The sequence below is a fragment of the Camelina sativa genome, chromosome 10 (genome assembly GCF_030686135.1).
Source record: "Camelina sativa cultivar CO46 ecotype springtype chromosome 10, ASM3068613v1".
Taxonomy (NCBI): Eukaryota; Viridiplantae; Streptophyta; class Magnoliopsida; order Brassicales; family Brassicaceae; genus Camelina; species Camelina sativa.
The window spans coordinates 24,285,212-24,311,083 of record NC_141889.1 but is presented as its reverse complement, the minus strand read 5'-3'; the positions used below and the strand labels follow the sequence as shown (position 1 = coordinate 24,311,083).

Here is a 25,872-nt window from a genome sequence, read left to right as displayed (position 1 = left end):
TCAACATTATCCTTCTTTCTCTGGCTGTGTTTGTTTTTTTGGCGGGTGTACACTCAAAATCTCGACAAAAGCATATGATTCCACTTTATTTTCTTCAATATGTTTTTATTATTTTTAGCAAAAGCATGATCAAAATAAATTCATAAATGAAAATTCATAACTAACAAAAATACATATTACTTTAAAGATTTTTTACCTTATTTTTTTTAAGCTTTTAAAATATTTTTGAGTTGATTTAATTTAATCTTCAGATATAATATGTCAGAACTAAGTCTTGTGATACACAAATCAAAGTATTCCTTCGTTAATTCTTCCATGCATATGAATCATTATACGGATTTTGTCTTCTTTGTAGGTAATCGTATGCTTTCCGTTTTCTATTGGTTTATGTGTTAACACATGTACATACAACAAATAATAGTATATTTATAACTAATTCTCTTACAATTATTAGCCATACGCTGATCTAATAAATAACACATGTCAACGGGTGTTAAGTCATGATCTATATTTAAGTCAAGTGTTATTGTCATGGACATGTTAAGTCATGATCTTTTCAATAATAACACGTGTATTAGTATATATGACAACATTTTACCGATGTAAGTGATGAACTGGTTTCTTCAGCCGAGATAAAGACTCGAATTATTAGAGATTAAAATGAAGATTTGAGGGTGGTTTGCTCCAACAATAACCCCTCAAAAAAATCTTTAAAAACTAATTAATTTACAATATATATATATATAATTTTTAATGTTTCCAAAATTCACTAATAATGATAGAAACTCATAAATAAATCTATAACATATATTTTCTATATTATACAACATAAAATATTCTTTATTTTATTATACAACACATATATTACATAATAAAAGTTACATGATAATATAAATTACATACATAATGATTAAAACTTTCATATAAATATATATATAAAACACAATAAAAATTATATCAAACAATATTAAAAAATACAATACCTTATATGATAAAACAAAATAATATGTAATTTAAAAAAAACATAAAAGAAAATTACATGTAAAATAATAAAATTATTCAATATAACTATTTTCATAGTGCTCCCATATATGATAAACTATTGCATTATTGTTGTAAAAAAATATTATGTAAATGGTATATCTTTTATATATCAATAATTTTAATTTAGTGCGTTTGAATTTATATAGGTATATTTATAACAATGGAATTTGATAAAATTATTTTGTAAGATATATATATTACAAGGACTAAAATGAAAATTTTTAAAATATTTGAGAGTTTTAATAGTGCACCCTTAAATTTTTGAGGTTTACTATTCAAACCCTTAAAATTTGAAAGTTTAAGGATTTGTTGGAATTTAAAAATCTTTCAAATTTGAAGGTTTGAGAGTTTGTTGGAGATGTTCTAAAAGAGGTTTAGTGGGAACCGTGCATACATATAATAGTATACGTCATTTTTTAGAACATTATAAAAAGAAAATGGAGACTTGGTGATTTGTTATTATTGAAAATACATAAAGCAATTTTTTTTAAAAAGCGAATCGTTGAATTGGTTCAGATTTCAAGTATATTGAGTTGAAATATGTGTCTCGAGCGTTGGAGACTTTTGTTTTATTTTAGATAACAAATATTAAGCGATATACTTTATAACAATTTTAGATATTGTATTGTGAAATTTTAATATATAAAAATTAACAAACCTTCTTTATCTTAAAAAGAAATTCTAATGATAGCTGATACTGTTTCCAATTTCTTTTGGATTTATTTAAACTATAGCTTTTAATTTAGATTCACATATAAAAAATGTATTTTCATTAAATATATAAATAAATGTATTTTGCTAACTATAACTCATAAGTATGTTAGTTTCCAGAAAAAAAAAAAAAAAAAGACTCTTCTATTAATTATTAGTAAATTTCAGTGAAGCTATTTTAGTAATTATATATATTTTCTATATTAAAAATAGTTTTTGTTTCTCTTTTAAAGCAAAGACATAGAGCTTATTTCAAAACTAACATATTTCAAAAAAATATATATTAAAACCAAAGAGAAAATTACTAACAATATGAAATTAGGATATTAGTTCTCACCTTAAGATACAAGGTAAGTTTTAGCTGATCCTCAGGGCCCGCGACTTCCGCAGCCACTGAGACGTCTGCAGAACAATATATTGAACTTCACGATTTGTAAGCCCCAATTTGCAGTAATATATATATATATATATATATATATATATATATATTAATTAACATAGCTCACAAATAATTTAAATCTTAAATAGCTGAAATTTCTGAGTCACCTTCAATATCGGCTTCAAAGACGACATGGTAGATCATTGAAAACCTGATAATTGGGAGATGCTGCTCTTGTAATCATACATCAACCGCAAGTAAACTGCAAGGCAATCAAATCTCACGAGCACTTGGCTAAATATATCTAAATTAAGTATATACAAACAATAATGCATATATAATAATAATTAAGAAACGACTAATTAATAATCAAATTGGCCTTCTTTTTTTAAAACTTAGCTCCTCAATCAACCTCGTGTGATGGCCTTCTAGCAGAGCTTTATGACTGGAGCAAGACGGTGGTGAGACCCTGAAGCTTGTGGAGAAGGCTTTGTCAACGAGATTAGGGTTAGGAATCCTGAGACCGTTCGTGCCCACCTTAAGTTTGGTCCTGATGGGAGAGGACCGAGAGGTCATATGTGAGATATTTCGGTCAAAATAGTTGACAATGTAATGGGAATCGAGTATGAGACCACATTCTGTGCAGATTGTATCCCCGGATTGATAGTCGATCACTGTATTGGTTTGTTTCTTGCAGTCCAAGCAAGTAATTACCTCCATTGCGACTTGTACAAATACCCTATAGCGACTTAGCGTGGTCCGATGGGTTTTTGTGGGGTTTATAAGTTTATTATATATACCAAAGGAAGGATCTGGGAAAATTAAAAAAAAAAAATCTGATAAGATTTGGCTTTATCCTTTTTTATTTTCTTTTCTTTTTAATGGTTTTAGTTTATTAAAGTTAAGTTCTGTTTTAAGATTTGATTATTATTCGAATAATATGATTCAGTCTAAAGTTGCCAATTAGATTTTCATAATATGATTTGGTTTGCTTTGGTTCCTCTATGAACTACTTTTAAATATATATTAGGTTTAGAACCCACGCTACACGTGGGTATATTTGATATATTTTAATGAAAATTATATATGATTGATGATGGTAGTAAAATATTATCTTATAAAAAATTTAAATTAGTATTAAGGAAAAAGTTAAATTTCAGATACACAATTTTTTGAAATATAAAAATCAGTTGTGTTATAAAATCAAATCTGATAAAAAAAAATCATGAATTTAACTCGACATTCAGGCGAGGCGAATTAAACTGATGACCTCAAATATCCTAAACCATTTCTTTGACCATCAGAAAAACAAAACAATTTTATCATCATGAATTTAACTCGTTTTCATATTTAATTGATCGCTACCACCTATGTTTTTGTGTTTTTTATTCAATGTTTTTTTATTCTTCATATTCTTTCTTATCATTTATATTGTCAAATTTTGTGGTAATCGTCATCATTACTTTTACCGTCTGGTTCTTTGCTATACTCTTTTTCTTCTTCATCCTCGTCAACTTCTTCATTTTCTTCCACTAAAAAACCTTTTTTTTAGACTACCACACAACTTGTTAATCCATCAAACTCCAAGAACAAAATCATTTCTTTTCTCATAAAAATAAAAAATAAGATAAAAAATAAAAAATTAATGAAAAAATATCAACTTATCTATAAAATCATACACAAAAATATGTTTTACAGCTCATAAGAAATAAAAAGCACAAACGTAGATAAATAAGATAATTTGTGTTTTACATAAATATTTATAATATTTTAAACTTTTAAAAGGTTTCAAAATATAAATTTAGAACCTTTTAAAAAGTTTCAATATTTATAATATTTTAATATTTTAAAATTTTAAAATTATAATATTTAGAAAGCTAAGAACTTTTAAAAGTTTAAAATATTATAAATATTGAAACTTTTTAAAAGTTTAAATATTATAAATATTGAAACTTTTAAAATTTAAAAATTATAATATTTAAAAACTTTTTACAAGCTAAGAACTTTTAAAAGTTTCAATATTTATAATATTAAAACTTTTAAAAGGTTCAATATTTATAATATTAAAACTTTTAAAATTTTTAAATATTATAATTTATTTTTTTGAAACTTTTTAAAGTTTTAATTTGATCAAATAAAAAACTGGATCAAACCGAATATACTTTTAAACTTGGACGGCTGATAATTCAAGATTTCATGCTCATTCGTTGTTGGAAGCATATTAATCTTATTTATACTGGTTCTGAACCATTGTCTAAAAATTTTCTAGCCGATGTGGGATATTGTGCATAGTTCTTTTATTTCCATAAATTTAAAATTTTTTTTTTCTAAAAAATTCTGGAAATTTAAAAAATGTTAATGAATGACATGTCAAATCCTGATTGGTTGTTTAAAATAATTTTTAATATAGAAAATTCTAGAGATTTTAAAAAATGTTAATTAGTGAAGTGTCTAATCACAATTGGAGGTTTAAAATCCTATGTGGATGCCTTTAGGAGCTTATAACTCTTATTTTTTATTAGTATAGATTACAATTTTTAGAAATTTGACAATTAATAAGCCTAGATATGTCCAATTATTGTATCTCCAAATAAAGTGTGAAATGGACAAGGCTTTGTCTTTAATATATGTATGATCCAGGAACTGGTTTTAAAATCTATAAACAGTACTAAGTACAAGTACTTTTTAATATCTACCAAAAGTTTCATTCAATGTGAGGAAAGCTTTGTTTGTGGTGATTCATGATGCAGTTTCTACATTATCCTAGAACTGGCAACTACAACGTAAACAAAAAAAAAAAGTTTACTTTCCGTTTGCGTGTATAACTAGAGAAAAAAAAAAGTGTTTTCATGTAGAAAAAAAAAGACACACCAACATAAAAAACGCAAACTCAAACTAAATTGCTTAAGAAAAAAAAAAAAAAAAACTAAACAGCTTTTAAGTTACCATCTCTTATGCTGGTATTGACTCTCACGATGAGCCCAGCCCAAATGAAGCCAGTAAGTTTCCAAAGAATAACCTCGGTTTCTAGGTCCAATAATTTAGTTCGCTATTTGAAGAGTCTTTACCAAATACAATTCCCAATTAGATTCAGATTAAAGATTTTGACCCCAATTTTTTTTCATCAAATCTTGAAACTAAACCAATACTCTTATAACTTAGCTTACGAAAATGATGAAATTTATACTATGTAGCTTCCCTTTTTGGCCATCCAATGGTCATCAGGCTAAACTAATCTATCTATATTTTAATACATAATACATACGTTCAAACTCCTTCCTCTGTAGCCACTCCACTCAACGAGCTTGAACCATAGTTGCAGTATACGGAATCAATTGATCTTTCCACTGGCGAAATCTGATATCAGCTTCACAATGTGTTTAGGGTTCTCAACGTGTGGAAGATGACCCGAATCTGGTACTTCTCGGAAAACCGCATTTGCTAGCTCACACAACAATTTCTGCATTTTGTTTGATAACATTAAGAAACTGTTTAACTGATTTTTTGACGTTTGGATTAAAGGAAACTTACAACTGAGAGCTGGTTGCTGACAATCTGATCGTTCTCACTGCATACAACAAGCTGTCTTATGGTCGATCTGTGCGCGTGTTACATCCAAAAAACACAAACAAAATCAGAAAATATGCAAGCTTATTTGCCTTTTTGTTACGTTGAATAACTATGTGAAGTGTGATTTTTGTTACGAGTTTGATGTGTGACGCAACGTTATAGCCTCCGCTAATCATAAAATCGACCATAGCATCCTCCCACCATGGCATTTGACAATGTAACCGGCCAATCTACACAAAAGCAGATTCATTTCTAAATCATTTTATATACGAAAAGAAAATAAAAATAAAGGGAGATTTGATCATACATTAGTCCAATCTATGTTCTCGGATAAGGGTGACAAACAAAAGGCTAACACGTTGGCCAAAAGGCGAAGAGGGAATGACTTCAACAACTTAACCTGAATGAACAACAACCATATTATAATACAAACGTTAACCATCGAGTATAATAACAAGAGTTTTTGGACAAACCCCGGCGTAAGCAACGGATATTGGTAACTCTTTAAGCCGACCAGTTCCTTCTGAATATGCATTGGCGTTAATGAGAACTAATTTATCAACCTGAAAAGCGCGGAAATAATCAGATTTAGTGAGTGAGGTTTTGAGATGATGTTTAATCCTAAAGATTCTGATTATGATAATTAAACTGCCTGAAACTTACAGCTTCGGGGTAAGTAGCAGTGAAATCAACAGCTACGGTTGCTCCTAAGCTTGGTCCAACTAAAATCATTGGTCGTTTGATATATGTTTTCCAAAGCTAAAAGTTCAAAAGAAATAACAAAATCAACCACCGGGGAAAATCCATACCACATATAACATCAGGTCAGTATTACAGGAAATAGGCGACAGAGAATCACTAAATTAACGATCACATATTAATGGACCAAGTGCATAGTCGCTAATTTGGAATTGTATCACTAATTAGTTACTAAGCAACAAAATATCTCCAAAATCATGGAGAAATTTCAAGGATTAGACAATCCCAACGTGCCACAACTTTATATCCGTGACGACACAAATTTGTATTCGTCGATAATATATAATTTAGTGTATAGTTATAAGATTTATAGTTGTCCCCAAAATTATAAATGATTTAGCAAATTGATTTCATTCATTGCGTAACACAGTTTTTTTTCTTGTAGTAAATTAAATTAATTAATAGTACTGACCTCGAATAAATGATGTCGCTTAGCTGCTGCATCACATGGTGGAAGTACCTCTACAATGCCATTAAATTAGTGAGTTCTTGACTGATTGTGACTGATTCTTGTTATATATATTTCCTCTACAATGCCATTAAATTAGTGAGTTCTTGACTGATTGTGACTGATTCTTTTTATATATTTTTATATCAGTCAAAAATCGATTAAATTATAAAAAATATTTATTAAATTATTGAGTTCATATATGTATTCTAAAAATCCATTTCTCAAGAATCTTGATTAATTTGTGTAAAAATGTAAATCTTACGAAGATCTGAGAAGCCCCAACCAAGAACATCAACAGCCCAAGTCTCAAGACAAGCTTGTTCAAGCAGAGGATAGGTCCTTCTCCATTCTAAACACGAACTAAGTACACAAAATAACAAAACAAAAAAAAAATCCAACAAAAAAAAAGGATTAAAATCTCTGTAAAATTCAGCACAGGTAAAACTTTATATTCCCGGTAAATAGATTAAAAAAAAACCTGTCGAAACAGTGGAGAAGAACAACGGGACTTTTGTCATGTAACTGAACAAGTGGTTTGATGCAGCTACTCATTACATTGCCTCTAAAGTTTCCCATCTGCAACAGACGTTTTCATTTTCTTTCATAACAAAACGAGAAAATGCACTTGAGAGAGAGAGAGAGAAAAGAAGACGAACCTGAAGAGGAACAGGAACTCGTACAATCCTTTGAGCTAAAGCTCTTGCAAATGGGTCTCTTATGTTCTGTACCTCCTTCGGAAGAAACGCCGGAAACCCATCTCCGTTCGCCGTTACCCGTTGCCGGTATCTCGTCGCCGGAGGTGGTGGAGAGACCATGTTCAAGCTACCCATCATTTCTCACTCCAAGAAAGTTGTGTGTTAAACTCTATGGTGGTTATTTGATTTTTTCTGTGACATTAAAGAGAGTAACTATTTATAGAAAAGAGTGTAATGTTTGGACAATAACCAAAATGCAATTGCAACTACCCAACTTCGTTATATTTTTTTCTTTCTTTCCTCTCATTAAGTACAAATCTTGTCATTTACATTTACTTTTTTTTTTTTGTTCTTTTCTTTTGAAATGACCACACAAGTTTTTCTGACAATTGAGTAATTGACACGCTTTCTAGTTTTGAAGGCTTAAAGACAAAAGAAAGTAAAACCACAGCAACAAATAACATTTTTGTTTAATCGCCGTACATAATAATATCTTCCAAATGGTAATTTCTCGCCGTAACTTTTTTTTTTATGTAAAATAATTAAAAAAAAATCCTTCCAAAATATTCCCTAGTTACATTTACACAACAGCAGAAGTTTAATCTAATTCACTAACAAACCTGCCACTCTTTCTTTGGTGTCAACTGTCAAGGTAATAGCAATGAAAATCCTATATATTATAAATTTTACACATATGGCACATCATTGTTTCTTAGATCAACTAGGACAAAAAATAAAGCATTTGGGTCGAACTCTTCTTTAATGTCAAGGTAGTAGCTATGAAAATCCTATATATTATAAATTTTATTCTAAATAAGCTATAATAAATTGCCCCATTTGGTGCATTGTACTTCTGCCACTTGTTTACATTTAAAAAAAAAAAATACTTTATATATTAATTAATTATTAAATAAAAAGTCTTCAAATCTCTAATTTCATTTTCTTTAATTTAACCAAGTATGATTCCTTATAGAATGTTTAAGTTGCATTTTTTATAAGTATTAAAAGTCATTGAATAAGTCATAGAATATCAAATTTTAGTTTTGCTCTCACCCTATTGGTGTGAAAATATTTTAGTTTTAATATTATTTATCAATATTAAATATGAAATTTTCACTGATAACTTTATTTTAACTATATAAGTAGCCTACATTGATCTCTCTATATTTTTTTCTATAAAACACCGGTAAATCATTAACAACAAGATTAAATCAAGTAAAATCCACAATTAAAATTTTAAATTATGATTTAATCTGTGAATTTAAATACTTAAGATATGTAATTAAAAATTATGACAGCATTTAATCATTTATTATTTGAAATATTATACAAGGAATCTAGGTGGTATATGAATGAGATTTGAATACATTTTATATTTAATCAATAAATGATATATAAAGTGAGTTTTAATAGCAAAAAAATTGTTGAAAAAGAATTTTTATTTTAGCCAACAAATCTTTCTAAGAATTTTCTTTTACAAAAAAGAACATAATTATCTTTTTTTGGTCAAGAAAGAACATAATTATATGTATTAACAACACAGTATAAGTATAACCTATACGATCAACTCACTATTTTTTGAATAGAAGTTTCTTTGTTATTATAGGACCAGAATGAGAAAACTGTTTTATTTTTTTGGGCAGAAAAGATGAGGAAAACTTAAGTTTCATTTTTTTCATTCTTTTACTAATAAATATTATTTAACAATACATTACTCCATATAGAATACACAGCTTGAAGGGAATAACAACCAAATTAAGTAGTTGTTGATTTATTTATTTTCTTCCATTTTGCTTGTGTATTTGCTCAAATTATTTAAATAAATCATATACATTGGCTATCAAAGTGATGAGAAAAAAATGCAAATTCCAAGAAAACAAACCAATACAAATATAAGGACGAATCATTTTGGTTTCTACTGGTAACCATTAAAAGAACAAAAGAAAAATGAATAAAAAGAACAATGCAGAATGGAATAAACAATTTTTGAAAAATGAAAGGAAAAGAAACAAAATAAAAATTGGTGACCAAAAAATAACAATATATTTAAATAGATTAATTATTAAATAAATTAATCAATAAAAATACTAATACTATTTCCAATGTATATAAAATGAATTTTACATTTGGTTTTAAATAAAATTTGTGAATTAAATTTTATATATGGCATGTTAAATATTGATAGTTAATATTAACCTACAATAAAATTTTAAAATATTTTAAAATATTTTTAGTTTTTATTTACGACAGAAATATTTTTTAAATTTATTTTACTATTCATATAATTTTTCAAATAAAGCCTTCAGGTTAATTTAACATGAAATGTCTATCAAAAATATATTTCTGCGTTTGACAAAAAAATATATTTCTGCCAATATACTATAAAAATATGAATATTATTTGTATTATAAAATTCAAATCTTATTAATAAATATAAATTTATTTATTTATTTTAAAATGGAAAATGAATTTTAATATTTGTTCCTTTTTTTGTTTCATTTGTTTCCCATCAATTTGGAAGGAAGGAATATTTTTGTTCTATTTTTTTAATATTTTAAGATGAATATAGAGAAATGATGTGGAAATAATATTACTTGTAAATATAAAAGTTTTGAAGAATGAAGAGGAATAATCACATTCATTCTCGTTCTTAGGATTTTCCTAAATGATGGTTACCAATTAGAGCCTTTATATCAGGGCAGACGATAAGGGAGTGCAAGAAGTGCATTCGCACTGGGACCATGTTTAATTAGCATAAAAAGTAGTGTATTTTAAGGTCCAAAAAAAATTTACAAAAAAAATTTCTATTTACTGAATATTGAACAGAGACTATAACAATTTTTGTGATTTTTATACGGGCCCTGCTTTATATACAACATAACAAGTAATCAAATTCTAAAATGAAAACTATGTGCGTATTGATGAAACTAAACGACCTATAACGTTTTAAATCACAAAATTAAATTATATAATCAGTGATGAAACTAAACGACATATACATTTCGATTGAGACAGACTATGAAGGATGGAGACTAAAAGGGAAGGGTTTACAAGGTACGAAAGAAAGACAACTTTGAACTTTCACCACTCATTTTTCTCTGGATCTTTTATTTTTTCTTCTAAATTTGCGTATTATTTAGCATGACCAAGTGTCTTATCTACGAAAGCTTTGACCTTAATTCTTTTCTACGATTATAATAATAAACACACCGAATTTAACATCAACAATTATGTATTAAAGAACCAAAAGAACTACTAATTCAAGGAAATGCGCTTATTACCTTAAAAAGAAAAAAACATTACATGATACGTTTATTTAATTACTCAAGACGAACTTGGTACCATTGAACAGAACCTACTTCTCCATGAATTTCAAGTTCACATACAGCTTTAACCAAGAAATCGACCGCATCATCAAGGTCATCGAACCTAGCCAGGTCTGGTGGCAAAAACTCCACCGGCCAATTCTCGAGCCAACCTCTGAGCTTAGCCTTGAGTTCGTCTTCCGACACAAACTGCTCATCTTGTCCTGCCTCTAATAGTACGTATGTCTCCGAGTTCGAATGCACCCTTCTTCTCCTTGTTGCACAAACCTATAAATTATTTAATTAAATTCGTTTGATTCAATGTAAGATGAATGAAATAAAATCGCAATTTAGAAAATTTTGTTGGTAAAATTTGGCGTACAAATGAAAATTTCCATGGCCACCAATCCAAACGTAAATTTTTTTTTTCATTTTTTTTTGGGAATTTTCAGTTAATTTAATTATTTACAAAACTGCAACTTTTTTTTTTTTTTTTTTTGTCAATACAAAACTGCAACTAATAACCAACACTTACTCTCGAATGTTTTTTGCTCCTTCTTGTGGACAATATTGAAAAACTTATCGGATTATGAAACGTGTTTATTGAGTTTGAGAGAAGAGAATCTGTTACACGAAATTGTTCTATTGAAACCCATCGGACTTGTCGAGCTGAAAGCAAAGATAAAAATTTGAATAATTAAGATCGATCGGTTAAGTAATTCTTGATTTGCAGTAGTAGAGCCGGTGAATACAAGGGGAGAAAGTGTAAGAAAAATAAGTTAGCTTACAACTAAAGAGCGAGTCTCCGATGTTGAAAAGCTGCTTCTGCAGCGAACACTTCATCTGCAGAAAGCTTGTGTAGGAGCAGTATAAGCTTCTTCTGGTTGTAGATAAGATGATATATTACGAGGAGCATACACCAACTATTTTTTTTGTTTTCCCAATTTACGAAAGTAACTCATATATCTTTAATGGGCCATTGAATATCTAAACAGAGCTAGGTGTAGTTGGCCCAAATAGTCTCTTGTTTTGTTTTTGACCTACAACATTCTGGTAATGTACACTTTATGTAGTTCATTTAGCTTAAGCTATAAGCCTATATCGTTACCGTTCACTACCGTGGGTAGATTTGGAGGTCTCGGATTCTTCTTCAACATCACTTAGTCCTTTTAAGTCTTTGATAGTGACCACATTGTCATCCATTGATCCCTTCGTGGAAAATTGTTCGACTAACCGTGATTTCATATCACATGTGCCAACGAGTTATCTAGTTTTTGTCTCAAAGCTTTTATGAAATTTAGTTCGATCTATTTTATTTGTCCTTGTTTGATATTAAGAAATGCCTTTTCCTGTTTTGTATTAAATTTTGGATCTTTGAATCCTTTGCAACCTCTATACTTGTGTTTCTTAGAAAAAATGAAAACAAGGGGTTTTCCAAAAAAGAAGAAGCTATAAGCCTATATAAGTATGAATAAAATTAATTACTAACTCGATCAGCTTTGTAGAAGTATATGTTAGGTTAAATTCAGTTTTTATCAATATTGTATTCTTCTTCCGAATAATTTATTAAAACTCCAAAACAATTTTGTTTTCAGTTATTGATTTAGTGTTGGTTGCAAACTTGCAATACGTGTTTTTAGCTTATGTTATAAGAGCACCTCCAATGAAAATCTCTTATAAAATATTTAGAAATTAAATAAATAAAAATATATTGGAAATGTTATAAAAAGGATCAGATACGTCTCTTAATTGAAGGATTTGAGAGACCGTATCTCAAATCAAGTACTTGATTAGTGAAATCCATTTTTTATAATTTAGAAATTAAATAAATAATTTATTTATTATATATTGATTAAATTATAAGAAACAATTTATTGATTATATATTGATTAAATTATTTATTATATATTGATAAAATGATTAAATTACACGGTATCTATAGTTGCTCATGCTCTAAATTTATATATTAATGTTTTTTTTGCCAATTTTAATTTTTATTGTTGCTATATAAATATATTGAAATTTGGTTTGGCATGCAAGTCTGACACTTGCTTGTACAAACTTAGATTTGATGTAGCAAGCCCAATAATTGGAACCACAATTGATTACAAATATTTTAGTATCGCACATTTTTACCGACAACATGAAAATGAAAAGTTAAAAAGTCCCTTCGACCCTTAATTTTGTTATTTGTTGATATGTGTGTGGATTCAGTGGCCCTGAATTTTTTTTGGTGTGGGGCACAAAATATCTATAATTAATAATAATAAAATTATATAAAATAAATATTTAATAAATAGAATTTTTTACCTCTAATGTAAAATATAAAATTCAAAAGATTATCAAATTTTTACGAAATATTATTTATATTAGTTTTAAAATATATTGTCATTAACCGCATCAGCTCAATAATAGACTTATGTGACCCCATTACAATGAATGTCTAACGATGTGGTTCTCCACTCGACCATATATAAGATCTTCGAACTATCCTTTTTTTTTTTTCGTCTTAATGATATTTTATAAACCTTTGGTGACCAACGTTTACTACAACAACCAAAAAAACAAATGATAGAAATCATCATACCAGGCAATCAAGTTAAGATTTTATCATCTTCAAGAACCGCCTGTAACCAAAAGGGGTGGTCTTGAGCCACATACGATTGTGATCGATCATGCCTTGTCACACTTTTTGCTATAAGTGAGGCTCCAAGGTTAGTTTTCCTTTCTTCCACTACTACTTTCCAATCAGGAATAAGGCCTAAAAGCTTGTGGAATGAGAACAGATTGTGCTTTAAAGTTTGGCCAAGCTTCACGACGTAAAACCGCACCAACTTAAGTTTTTGATTCCATCGCAAAAACTACTCTCCACACTCCTAAACTCTTTATACTCTCCAAAGTCCAAAGGATGCTTCTAATCTCTGCTTCTTCCTTTCAATTAATATCGGTAAAAGAGCTTCTACTGTGTAGGAGTGTGTTTAATGTCCTTTTTATGATAATTTACAAAGTTAGTGAAGCATTTACTGTATAAATTTTTTTATTGAATAATATTTACATTAATAATAATAATAATAATAATAATAATAATAATAATAATAATAATAATAATAATAATAATAATAATAATAATAATAAACATATATTAGATATATTTAGAAAAATTTAGTTCCACATTTCTAGTTACAAATCACAATAAACATGTAATTGAATTATTTGAATTCACAAATCTAAATATATTGATTTTAACTCTAAAATATGATTAATGAATTACAAAATAGATAATATATGTTTACCAAGTTACTAACTGTACCAACATTTTTAAAATTCAAATGTAATCTTAACTATTAAAGTGATGCTATAAAATTTTTCAAGAGTTAATTAATAAAGGTAGAAGTTAATGTACTCAATCATAATTAAAATTTAGAAAAACATGTTGGAAAGACACAGGATAATCTAAAAAAAAAAAAAATAAGAAAAGTAAGTCACTGAACTTGGGGTACGAAGATTAGCATGGGGCACACTTTAACCAAATGAGCTAGAAGACTATAATTGGTAATGAACTAGTAGAAATATTTTTAAGTTAGTATGGGGCACGTGCCCCATCCTATATCAACCTAGATCCGCCCCTGTGTGGACTAAACAATTAAGACACAAAGACAAAATTGTACTATAACTTAGGCATACCAATTTTTTTTTCCTAGGTTGAAATGGAAGAGAGGCAAATAAAAGTCTTATCATGTGATTTAATTTCCCAAAAATTTACAACTATGGAACAGTAAAACTACCAAGAAAATTTACAAAACTTTAAAAGTGGTTTGTTTTTTTTTGTTGTTTTTAATTTATTTCGAGAAAATTTATCTTTTCATTTTTATTTGTCTGTATATATATATAATATTATATCTATACATGACTATTTTCATATGAAAATAAACCTATGCATTACATAAAAATGTTGTAATATTAAAGAGTTCCCAGTTCCAATAAACTTAACTCTTTTTTAAGAGAAAAAAAAAAAGAGTTGTAAGATTAAAATAGCAGAAGCACTTTCTGATGCATTATTATAACTAATAAGTAATAACAGCTCCGAGTTAGGCTCCCAGCCTTTAAATATGTCCAAATTTTTAACAAACATTTTTTTGGTTATAACTTATAACTTATAACTGAAGTCCAAATTGTTTTTCTTAGTAATTAACTTTGTAATGGAGATTAGTTAGTCAGTTTAATTACGTTTGTTATCCAACGAAAAAATAGACATTATTAATGAGGACACAGCTTTGCTTTAATTTTCCACACGTAACTTCAAAGAATTAAAGAATTTGTTCTTTTCAGCATTTTGGTTCTTGAAGAACTCTCAGCTTCAGCTTGATCAAAGGTGATGAGAGTTCTTTCTTTGGTTACAAGATCTAAACACATACATTGATATCTACTAATATTTTTATTTTTATTTTGTAGACAGATACAAAAATGGACCGGGAAACAAAATCAGGATATGAACCGGACCGGATTCCACCTTCGGTTTTCGCATCTACGATAACTCCTAAACAAGATTGGAGTGTACAATCGAATGAATCTTTGTTCAGTATTCACATGGGAGACCAAAGTTTCTCCACAATGTATAAATCTGGAGAACTCACCAATTTCGAATATTCTGCTTCCTATATCAACAACAACAATAACAACAACTACAATAACACCAACATCGATCACAAAATCACTTCCACAGACGCTAGACCAAGAGAAACCATACCAAAAACCGCTCCTAAACAAGATGAACCTCAACAAATTCCCTTTTCTCCGGCCAAATCTTATCGGTCCGACACCAGTAATAACAGCGCAGCTTCATTCGCATTTCCCACGTAAGTTGTTTGTTCAACCCTCCATACCGGTTTACTTAGTCAGAACCAAGATTTGTTGGACCAAAAAATCGGTTTTGAATGAGTTTTGCTTATAATGAGCTCTGTTGGTTTTAGTTTTTTTAATCATGTTCTCTCTCTTTCTGTAGATTACCAGAGTACCAACAAGAACGAAAGAAATCACTAAACGTGAAGAGTGGAAGTGGAAAAACAGATATATCAAGACCAGACTCGAAGCATGGTTTGTACACGGATGGTTCTAAACCTGGTAATGGTGGTGGTTGGCTTTCTTGTTTTTTCTGTTTCCCTGTGAAAAATTGAGATGATCATATCTCTTTTGTTAAGTCAATTATTTTAGGTCGTACCTGTCCAAAAGACGCGTGACATTAGGACAAGGTACTGATTGTATCCTATGTAACAATTTGTTACTAACAAAGTTCAGATACTATATACGTTATCTTAATATGCGAGTGGAAGGAACAAAGAAAATGGTATTGTGTAAATATCCTCTATAAATTCTTTAGCTTATATATTTTTCATCAATTTAGTCATACCCAGAAACAGTAAAATATTTATAAATTAACATTTGGTCGTGAAACCTAAATTCTCCCTATGACACTTTTGGTCGTGTGTTACATAATAATACAAATCCGATTTTATCTAAAAAGTCAGTTAAGTAATCCGATGTGGGAGTTTAAAGTTTTATAAATTAAATTTAATTTAATAAAAATATATGAAAATTTGTTGTATGTTACTAATAAATTTTATTTTCGTTATAATACATTGATTTATATCCATTTACAAATCTTTTATGTATGTTACTATTAAAAGTGTATTTTTTACATCTAAATATACTCTATGTTACAAATAAATTCTTTATCAACACCTAGAAAATGTGAATATGAATACATTAAACCAACTACAATATTTTGTTTTCACTTCTGTATAGTATTTTAATTACTAAAATTGTTGGCTCAAAAAACATTTTGAATAAAAATATATTACATAATATATTAATCAGTGATGTATCATCACAAGAATTTATGACCACCATGGAGAAAAACCTCGGCTCCGCTCTCATCCCTTATGGAGAGAGCCTTGCGTCCAACCTCCTCCACCATGGAAAGAAACTTGGTTCCGCCTTCCTCAATTGGGGAGATAACCTTGTGTCCAACCTCCTTCACCTTCCTTCGGGAGATAACCTTCCGTCCAATTAGAATTTTGGTTTAAAAAAATTAGAATTTTTTTTTCTCCCATTAAAAAAATATTCCAATTAAACAAAGTTGAAAATAGTGTTTTGAATAAATTATTTAAATATGATATACGTTTATATAGAAGTGAGTATTTTTAAAATTTAGATTTAATAGTTAAATGTAAATTTTACTCAATCCTTTTTTCTATATTTTTTATAGAATTAATAACTTAAAATTAAAAATATAATATTAGAATTTCAAATTTTATGAAATATATATATAAAATCTCATTATAATTATTAAAAACTTTGTACTTTTTTATAAATTCTGTATTTTTTTATAATTATCTTTTTACATTATTAATATTTTAAAAACAAAATATTTTATCTTTGTTGTAATCAAATTCTACCTATTAAATATTAATATTTACACATGTCAAAATCTTGTTAATAGTTAACTTTCAAAACTCAACTTTATATAATAAGATGGCTTTTATGTTCTTTGACATCTACTCATCAACATTTGTCCAATCTTCCTAATGGAATTCCAACTACTGTCTTTATTCCTCTAAAATGCTCTCTTCTAACTAAAAGTCTACCAAACTCTGTGTAATGCCATTAAACATTTAATTTTAGTGACTCCATGTCAAATATGACTTATGCTCCTTGTCCTATAAATTTTAAATCACTGACCATTCACCATCAACACATGCATAACAAATTTAGAGAGACTATTAACATAAACCTTCTGTTTGAAAAAGAAAAAAAAAAACTGAGGGTTTCTCAATCTCTCATCTTTGTTGCCATAATTGCTTTAGTCATCTTCTTTGCAAATGCTTATGATCCAAGTCCGCTACAAGACTTCTGTGTGGCCACTGATGACTTAAATGGCGGTACAAAAAGACACCCCAGTTTATATATTTCTCTAATTTCGTTCTTATGATTAAACGTTGTAATAATATAAAATCTTTGAAACTATTTTTCTACATGCAGTTTTTGTGAATGGTCGATTCTGTAAAGATCCAAGGCTATCCGATGCAAAAGATTTTTTCTTCTCAGGCCACAACATTCCCGGGAACACCAATAATCAAGTTGGCTCAAATGTGACGACTGTTAATGTTGATCAGATCCCAGGGTTAAGCACCATGGGAATATCATTAGTCCGCATAGACTATGCGCCATACGGCCAAAATCCCCCTCACACGCAAACGCTGTGTTCGGGTCAAACCCTCAGATTTATCCAGAGCTTCTGGCCAAGGCTTTCCAGGTTGATGCAAGTATCGTTAAAGAAATTGAAGCCAAGTTTGGGTCCACGGTACCTTGATATAAATTGTTATAGTGTTTATCATTGTAACACCCACTTACAAATGCAATACTAAGAAATAATCATGTCTTATAAAGTAAAAAATGATTGTTCACCTAACTTCTACTTAATAATATGGCCTTTAGTTTTAGCATAGAAATCTAATCTTACGTTTTAGTATTGTCGGCATATTAAATTTCTATGCATACCAAATTAACCTTGAGAAGAATTAAGCAAAAAAAAAAAAAAACATGAGCGAATAATGTGAAATTGATGTTCAAAGTATCTTATTGAAAGAAGATTAGATACAAACAAATTGAAGCACGGTTTCTTGTTTTCTCGATGTTGCGCATTAGTTCAAAATAAGGGATATATTTATTCACCAACTAGTTATTGCTTTCCACGTAAATTTGATATTTTAGTAGTAACTTTACTTTTCTTATATTGATTCAGTCTTACATTTTCGTAAGAGAAATAATCCTAATTAATTCAGTAGGAAAAAATATATATTTTAAATAGCTAAAACCATCAACTTATTATATAAACATATTTTCCTGTCCCACTAACCTATATTGTTATTACCGTTTAAGTATTTGTTCGTCACAATCCACTTATTCAGTTCATTACCTACTGCTTATTCTACTTATATAATTCCAAACATATTTTTTTTCCTATAACACGCGGTGGTGTGTCATGCAAATAATCCGAATTAATTAACGAGAGACTTGTTAAACATTCTAACTGCCACTTTGAAACATCCTAGATACAAATGACTTTGGACCACGTCAAACATAACATACGTTCTTGCCCTATAAATAGTAAGCACTCATGCTTCATATAGCAAATCATAAAAACGCATTAGCATAAATAAAAAATGAAGATCTCTCAGTTTATTATCTCTATTATTACTTTGGCATTGGTCATTCCCTTTTCCAATGCTTATGATCCAAGTCCACTCCAAGACTTCTGTGTGGCCGTTGGTAACCTCAACAATGGTGGTATGAATAATATAAAAAGACGACGTTTCTTTAATTCTCTACTTACTGTTATCCTTTATTATGATTAAAATCGAAGTAGTGATATATGCTTTCGAATCAATTTATCTGCTTGCAGTTTTTGTGAATGGTAAGCTTTGTAAGGACCCGAAGCAAGCAAAGGCAGACGATTTCTTCTTCTCAGGCCTCAACCAGGCAGGAAATACTGATAATGACGTCAAATCCAACGTTACAACGGTGAACGTCGATCAGATTCCAGGGCTAAACACTATGGGAATATCCTTGGTCCGCATAGACTATGCGCCTTATGGCCAAAACCCGCCTCACACGCACCCTCGTGCCACTGAGATCCTTGTCCTTATCGAGGGAACTCTATATGTCGGGTTTGTCTCTTCCAATCAAGATAATAATCGTCTATTCGCCAAAATTTTGCACCCCGGAGACGTGTTTGTGTTCCCCATAGGGATGATTCATTTTCAAGTGAATATTGGGAAGACCCCTGCTCTTGCCTTTGCGGGACTGAGTAGCCAGAACGCTGGTGTCATTACAATTGCAAACACAGTGTTTGGATCGAAGCCTCCCATTTATCCAGAAGTTCTGGCTCAGGCGTTTCAGTTAGATGTCAATGTCGTCAAAGACCTTGAGGCCAACTTTGCATCCAAGAATTGAGTCTATATATTTTAAGAGTCTTTGTCATTGTAACAGTTAAATAAAAATGTAATACGTATCATGAAAATGTTATGCTTAACAAAATAAAATAAAATGATTTGGTTCACCTAATTTTATATTTAAACTGTACTTTTCTTATATTGATTTTGTCTAACATTTTCCGGTGTCAGCAATGCATAATCAAGAGGTGGATACTTGATAAAATCTTAAGAGTTGTTAGAAAGATACAAACACTCAAGGAAAATGACATTTTTATTCAAACAGCATATTCCAAAACAAAGTATGCCATCCATCTGATAGTTTATGTGTACATGTATGAATGTGCCAAATGGAGTATTTTATGGAGTGAAAATAATTTTTTAAAGTATGAGATGAATTTATTAGAAAAGGACTGGGGCAAGAACATAAACGATTACAAAAATGATTAACACATTTCTATGATGACGCCACTCAAATTCAAACCATTAATGTATACGTTGTTTAAGATATATATATTTAAAAAAACTTACAAGGATAAATCCAGTCAATTTAAAAATCAGGTCGTTACGAACTTACGATATTGCTTATCATGGATACCTAATGAGGTCTTATTTAACTTTAAAGTTGCTACAAAAGATAAAAACTACTCCAATCAAATAAGGTTAGCGTAAACAAACCAGAAAACAGAAAAATTAACTCTCATAGAGATGCATCATGCATCAGTTTAGTACTAAAATTACATCCAAAATCATAAACTGCTAATGAAGGGAAAATAAGCTTTTCAACTGTCAAAAAAAAAAACTTTCATGATTAAATAAAATCATAAATCCAAAAAACCCAATTGAATCACCATGCGGTCGGAAGAATTGGACATAATCAAAGATTCATTTTTTCCCAAAACAAAGTATCATTCTGATTGAGAGTTGTATGAAGCGTATCTTGTTGGAAAAGAATACACACATATTGAAATGGTTGACTTTTATGAGACCTTCCTGGAAATTTGTTCACTACTTTTTGTCCTTGTGGTAGTTGGTAAAGACTTAGATATTTACCCAATCTTTTTCCTGCTTTAAAGTATTCGAGAAAGACCAATGAATAACATTTTCCTTGTGGTAGTTTTTACGAGAGAATAGTATTCCAAAAAGAGCAATGAATTTTGAAAATATCAAGATGAATGCACCTAAACATTTTCTTACCACCTAATTTATCAACCCATATTTAAAAATTATTCTAACTAAATATAGCATTCGTGGAAGTCCTCTTGACCCTAATGGTTGATCAAAGGTTGATTAATACTTCTACACCAAGAAATCTGGAATTCGACGCTCAGATACTGTGATTTAAGCATGGAGAAAGAAATGTTATTTATGGTGAATTTAATAGGGTAAAAAGTGTCATCTATGGTGAATTTAATAGGGTCCAAGAGAACTGTTTGTGTGGTAGAATCGTCTATTTAAAATTTCTCATAATTTGTAATAAATAATAAATCAACGAGTTAAAAAAAAAACCTACATATAACATTCAGTCCAAACTAAAAGCAGACTTATTTACATAAATGACTTGTTCGCGTTTACTGTAAATATGCTTATAGGCAGATTAAGCAAAGTCTTTGGTAAATTTGACGTAGTCATAGATAATCTACATAAAGTACGCTCTAATTTTACGTAAGTCATAGCAGATTTGCAAATATGTTGAACTCTATCTAAGATATATCTAGAAAACCATGTAATAAATCTGTAATATATTAAAACACAAGTAATATGTTTGATGTAGGAAAGAAATGAAAAATTTGTGATTTATTTAGTCATAAACAACTCTTCGCAAATGTTCTAAATGGTGAAGTGCATTTACCAACTTAGGATGCCATTTGCCATTAAACTGCTACTACTCCAAAAAGAAGAAAAATTTGTTAAAGCCTTCTCTAAAATTTATAAAATTTTGGCCAATCATTCATACACGTACACAGTCTATCAGACTTGAATCTAGAAGGTCATGTACAAGGAAAACAACACTGCAGATCAATAAATAGTAGTGCATGCAAATCCAAATTCAACCAAAAAAAAAAATAGATTAAGTTATAGATAGACTTGTTAAACGTTTTTTGAACTGCCACTTTGAAATATGCGACTTACAAATCTATAGAATTACTTCGGACTACGTCAAATATGACATGCGCTTTTGCCTTATAAATACAGAGCTCAAATGCTTCCCAATTCACAAACAACACACACACACATATAAAAGATCTGTAGAAAGCATTAACACATAAAAACATGAAGGTTTCCAAGTGTCTCATCCTGATTACCTTATCTGCTTTGGTAATTTCCTTTGCCAAAGCTTACGATCCAAGTCCACTCCAAGACTTCTGTGTAGCCATTGATGATCCCAAAAATGGTGGTGCGTATAAAATTACGCTGATTATATATTTACCGTTCTCCTTTGTTATGATTAAATTCCATTTGTAATATCTGCTTTCCAACTCAATATTTCTACTTTCAGTTTTTGTGAATGGCAAGTTCTGTAAGGATCCCAAGCAAGCGAAGCCAGAAGATTTCTTCTTTTCGGGGCTCAACAAGGCAGGTAATACTGATAATGATGTCAAATCAAACGTGACAACTGTCAATGTCGATCAGATTCCAGGGCTAAACACTATGGGAATATCCTTGGTCCGCATCGATTATGCACCATATGGCCAAAACCCGCCTCACACACACCCTCGTGCCACTGAGATCCTTGTTCTTCTCGAGGGAACATTATATGTTGGGTTTGTCTCTTCCAATCAAGACAATAACCGTCTATTTGCAAAAATGTTGCACCCCGGCGACGTGTTCGTGTTCCCCATAGGAATGATCCATTTTCAAGTGAATATCGGTAAGACCCCTGCGGTAGCCTTTGCTGGACTGAGTAGTCAGAACGCTGGTGTTATCACGATCGCAGATACTGTGTTTGGGTCAACGCCTCCGATTAATCCAGAGATTTTAGCTCAAGCGTTTAAGTTAGATGTTAATGTTGTCAAGGACCTTGAGGCCAAGTTCAAAAACTAAATCATGTCATTACGAGTGTTTATCGTCATAACAATTATGTAATGATGTAATACGAACTAAAAGTTTATGCTTGATAAAATAAAAACGTATTATTATTATTCACCTAGCTAATTTGATGTTAAGTGTACCTTGCTAATATAGGATTCAGTATTACATTTGTTTAAATGTCGGGGTACTAAATTTTCTATGCATGATGATAAATCAAGAAACTTGATGAAAGACCAAAAAAAAAGTTAAATATACAACATATTTAAAGCAATAAAAGATTGTTTAAAAAACCAGATATAAACTAAAAAAATAAATACTCATAAAAGCATTGAAGATTTTTTTTTTTTTCGTTCTTCTCTTGTCTAGTAAAGTAGATTATTGGAGGACTCATCGTCTAGGAAAATTATAAATATTTAACTACAAATATTATATAAATAAACTGAATAAATAATTATTGACAAACATGTAATTTAAACCATAAATTTTCAAATTTTGGCTATTTAATACATAATTTTTTGTTGAATAACTCTTTAAAACATAAAGTTTTGTTGACCAAGCCAAAAATGAAATGACATTAAATTTGATAACTAAACAACTAAGGGGGAGGTATTGGTTTAGGATATAGAAAGAATTTTAATGTTGTTATTCAATCAAGACTTTTAAAAACTCTTTAAAAATTTGGTGTTATTGGTTGTGGATTTGTAAAAAGTTATCTAAAATCTTGATAAATCTAGTGTTATTGGATTAAGAGTTTTATAAAGTCATTAAAAGTTTTATGTTATTCAAGTAAAACAAAAGAATCTTGGATTGTTAATGAATTCAAATTTTATGTTATTGGTTTAGGATTTTATATCATTTCCTTCATAACAAAAGTCATGAAAACTCTTTCATCAAATAGAAAGATTTTACAAGATTAGAAAAAACAAATCATCAAGATTTTAAAAAACTTCCTAAACAATCTCTTAGAATCCTTCATTTTTAACTTTCAATTTTCTATGATTCTAACAATCAGCAAGAACATAAAGTCATTAAAATTCTTTCTAAATCCTAAACCAATACCTCCCCCTAACAGATTTTACTATACCGTTAATGACACAGTTAGTGACAAAACGACGTTGTTTAAAGGAAAGTTTTAATTTGAACAAATGTCAAACCATAAACTTCAAATATAGACCATTTAAACCATAAACTTTTAAATCATGGACTTTGTTGTAGGTCATTTAAAACATTAACTTTCATTGACTATGAATTTTTAGACATCAAGTCAAGCTGGACTTGATATTAAGTCTGCTAACATGTATTACTTAAATGGATCACAAGGGCAAATACAAAAAAAAACTTAGGTTATTATAGTGGCTTGTGCTAGTGTTGTTGATGTGTCATATGTTGTGTAAAATAACTATTAGGTACAAAAGGATTAAGATCAAAAAGAACAAAATGAAATTAGTCGGATCTTTATGATGTCGTTTTTCATGGATATTAATCAGGTCGTAAATGTATTTAATATGATGTATTTATGAAAAATGAGATTATTTTCTACTAAAAATGATATCGGAAAGCGAGAACGACAGACAACCGAAATGAAACAAAAAATTAGGTATAAAATGACACTACAACAGTTGTTTGAGACTTTGCAGGCTATCCACATCAGCCAAAAAATAATCTTCTAAAATTCTGCCACATCAACTAAGTATATAGAAACAACACTACAAGAAAACATGCCTATTGTGACGGCAAGATTTGTCGTTCATCCCTCGCAAAACGGTAATAGTGATGGATTTGCGGTTCCTCGCAATACGGGCATCGCAAATTGAAAAACGTAGCACTTTTCTCACAACACTTGCGATGAATATTTTTTCGTCGTAGAATACGCAAATTGCGATGTACAAAAGTCCTCGCAACTCTGCTGCAAAACGTGTCGAAGTAAATCCCTCGCAGATTTGCCAATCTTTTGTGACATTTTATCCATTGCAAATATATTAATAACATCATAAACCCAGTAATATGTTTCCTCGCAAATTAGTAGCAATTTTGCATTCATCGCAAATCCTTAGCATAAATTTGCTACGGATTTTGGCTTATTTTTCATTTTGATATTTATATTTTTCCTTTTGAAATTTATATTTTTATATTTTAACAATAATTTTTTATAAATAGAAAATGTAGTCAAAACAGAAAATAAAATTCAAACATATATATAATTAGAAACATAACCAGTGATTAGCAACAAATTTTTTTCTTAAAAACCATGTTCAAAAAAAAAATTAAAACTTAATATTAAATTGTCTTAAAAAGATGGTGATAGAGAGGGAACTCCGGTTCCGGTTCCTGTGTCTGTACCAGTGACAGTGCCAGTGTCGGTGTGCCGGTGCCAGTGCCGTCTCCTGTCTCAGGTAAGGTTGGATTGGAGCCTCCTGTCTCTGGTAATGGTAATTTCTCATCTCTTGTAATATATAACTCGATCATTGCGCATATTTCCGCCAAATCCAACCTTGATTTCATACTATCTTTTGTTTTACCCTGCACATTCAAAAGCGTAGTGATGAAATTATCAAAAAAGTTTTTCTCGATGTGAATCTCGTCAAGGTTATACCGCAGGAGAAGATCTTTCCCATAGGGAAGCTCCCAAAAAATACTCTGCTTGTGCCAATTGTGAGCGCTTCCATATCCATCCGACATGTTTGCTTGTGTGTGTCAGTTACCCCAACTTTTACATGTATCTTGAGCTCCATAGTATTCGATCTGTTCAAAAAAATCATTGCCAGAGACGTAAGTTGGTGGAGGAACATGCACAACTTTATTCTTTCTAAACAAGTTCTTGTTCCTCCAATACAAATGATGCAATGGAAGAAACTGACAATGACAATCAAACCAACAAGGTTTTTGCCCATACTTTAACTGAAATGCCTCTGTACCATCCATACAATAAGACTAT

General features: G+C 29.8%; 5 protein-coding genes, 1 long non-coding RNA gene and 1 pseudogene across 7 annotated transcripts; 4 read left to right on the top strand and 3 right to left on the bottom strand.

Annotated features, from left to right (window-relative positions):
- Window positions 1-2,298: 2,298 nt before the first annotated feature.
- On the bottom strand, window positions 2,299-2,892 carry LOC104720611 (transcription initiation factor IIB-1-like). Its single transcript, XM_019230792.2, has one exon. It carries the CDS (start codon window positions 2,852-2,854, stop codon window positions 2,504-2,506), a length of 351 nt encoding a protein of 116 aa, XP_019086337.2. The 5' UTR covers window positions 2,855-2,892; the 3' UTR covers window positions 2,299-2,503.
- A 2,266-nt stretch (window positions 2,893-5,158) lies between these two features.
- Window positions 5,159-7,890, bottom strand: LOC104719577 (alpha/beta hydrolase domain-containing protein VTE7-like; annotated as a pseudogene). The gene is made up of 10 exons (XR_015568038.1): window positions 7,571-7,890; window positions 7,393-7,490; window positions 7,177-7,274; window positions 6,876-6,925; window positions 6,368-6,463; window positions 6,178-6,267; window positions 6,012-6,104; window positions 5,839-5,934; window positions 5,666-5,732; window positions 5,159-5,594 (listed from the first exon to the last, which is right to left on the bottom strand). The product of XR_015568038.1 is annotated as an alpha/beta hydrolase domain-containing protein VTE7-like (transcript).
- On the top strand, window positions 5,418-5,837 carry LOC147937285 (uncharacterized). The gene is made up of 2 exons (XR_015568039.1): window positions 5,418-5,551; window positions 5,657-5,837. It is a non-coding gene; the product is annotated as an uncharacterized LOC147937285 (long non-coding RNA).
- A 2,933-nt stretch (window positions 7,891-10,823) lies between the features above and the next one.
- On the bottom strand, window positions 10,824-11,861 carry LOC104719576 (protein CHLORORESPIRATORY REDUCTION 7, chloroplastic). Its single transcript, XM_010437520.3, has 3 exons — window positions 11,703-11,861; window positions 11,450-11,583; window positions 10,824-11,202 (listed from the first exon to the last, which is right to left on the bottom strand). Exons 1-3 carry the CDS (start codon window positions 11,755-11,757, stop codon window positions 10,930-10,932), a joined length of 462 nt encoding a protein of 153 aa, XP_010435822.1. The 5' UTR covers window positions 11,758-11,861; the 3' UTR covers window positions 10,824-10,929.
- A 3,513-nt stretch (window positions 11,862-15,374) lies between these two features.
- Window positions 15,375-16,215, top strand: LOC104720610 (uncharacterized). Its single transcript, XM_010438492.2, has 2 exons — window positions 15,375-15,770; window positions 15,917-16,215. The coding sequence occupies exons 1-2, from the start codon at window positions 15,379-15,381 to the stop codon at window positions 16,086-16,088; spliced, it is 564 nt and encodes a 187-aa protein (XP_010436794.1). The 5' UTR covers window positions 15,375-15,378; the 3' UTR covers window positions 16,089-16,215.
- Window positions 16,216-19,094: 2,879 nt separating this feature from the next.
- Window positions 19,095-20,037, top strand: LOC104719574 (germin-like protein subfamily 1 member 13). Its single transcript, XM_010437518.2, has 2 exons — window positions 19,095-19,260; window positions 19,376-20,037. Exons 1-2 carry the CDS (start codon window positions 19,137-19,139, stop codon window positions 19,924-19,926), a joined length of 675 nt encoding a protein of 224 aa, XP_010435820.1. The 5' UTR covers window positions 19,095-19,136; the 3' UTR covers window positions 19,927-20,037.
- Window positions 20,038-22,036: 1,999 nt separating this feature from the next.
- LOC104719573 (germin-like protein subfamily 1 member 13) lies at window positions 22,037-23,047 on the top strand. The gene is made up of 2 exons (XM_010437516.3): window positions 22,037-22,302; window positions 22,405-23,047. Exons 1-2 carry the CDS (start codon window positions 22,179-22,181, stop codon window positions 22,947-22,949), a joined length of 669 nt encoding a protein of 222 aa, XP_010435818.1. The 5' UTR covers window positions 22,037-22,178; the 3' UTR covers window positions 22,950-23,047.
- Window positions 23,048-25,872: the final 2,825 nt, after the last annotated feature.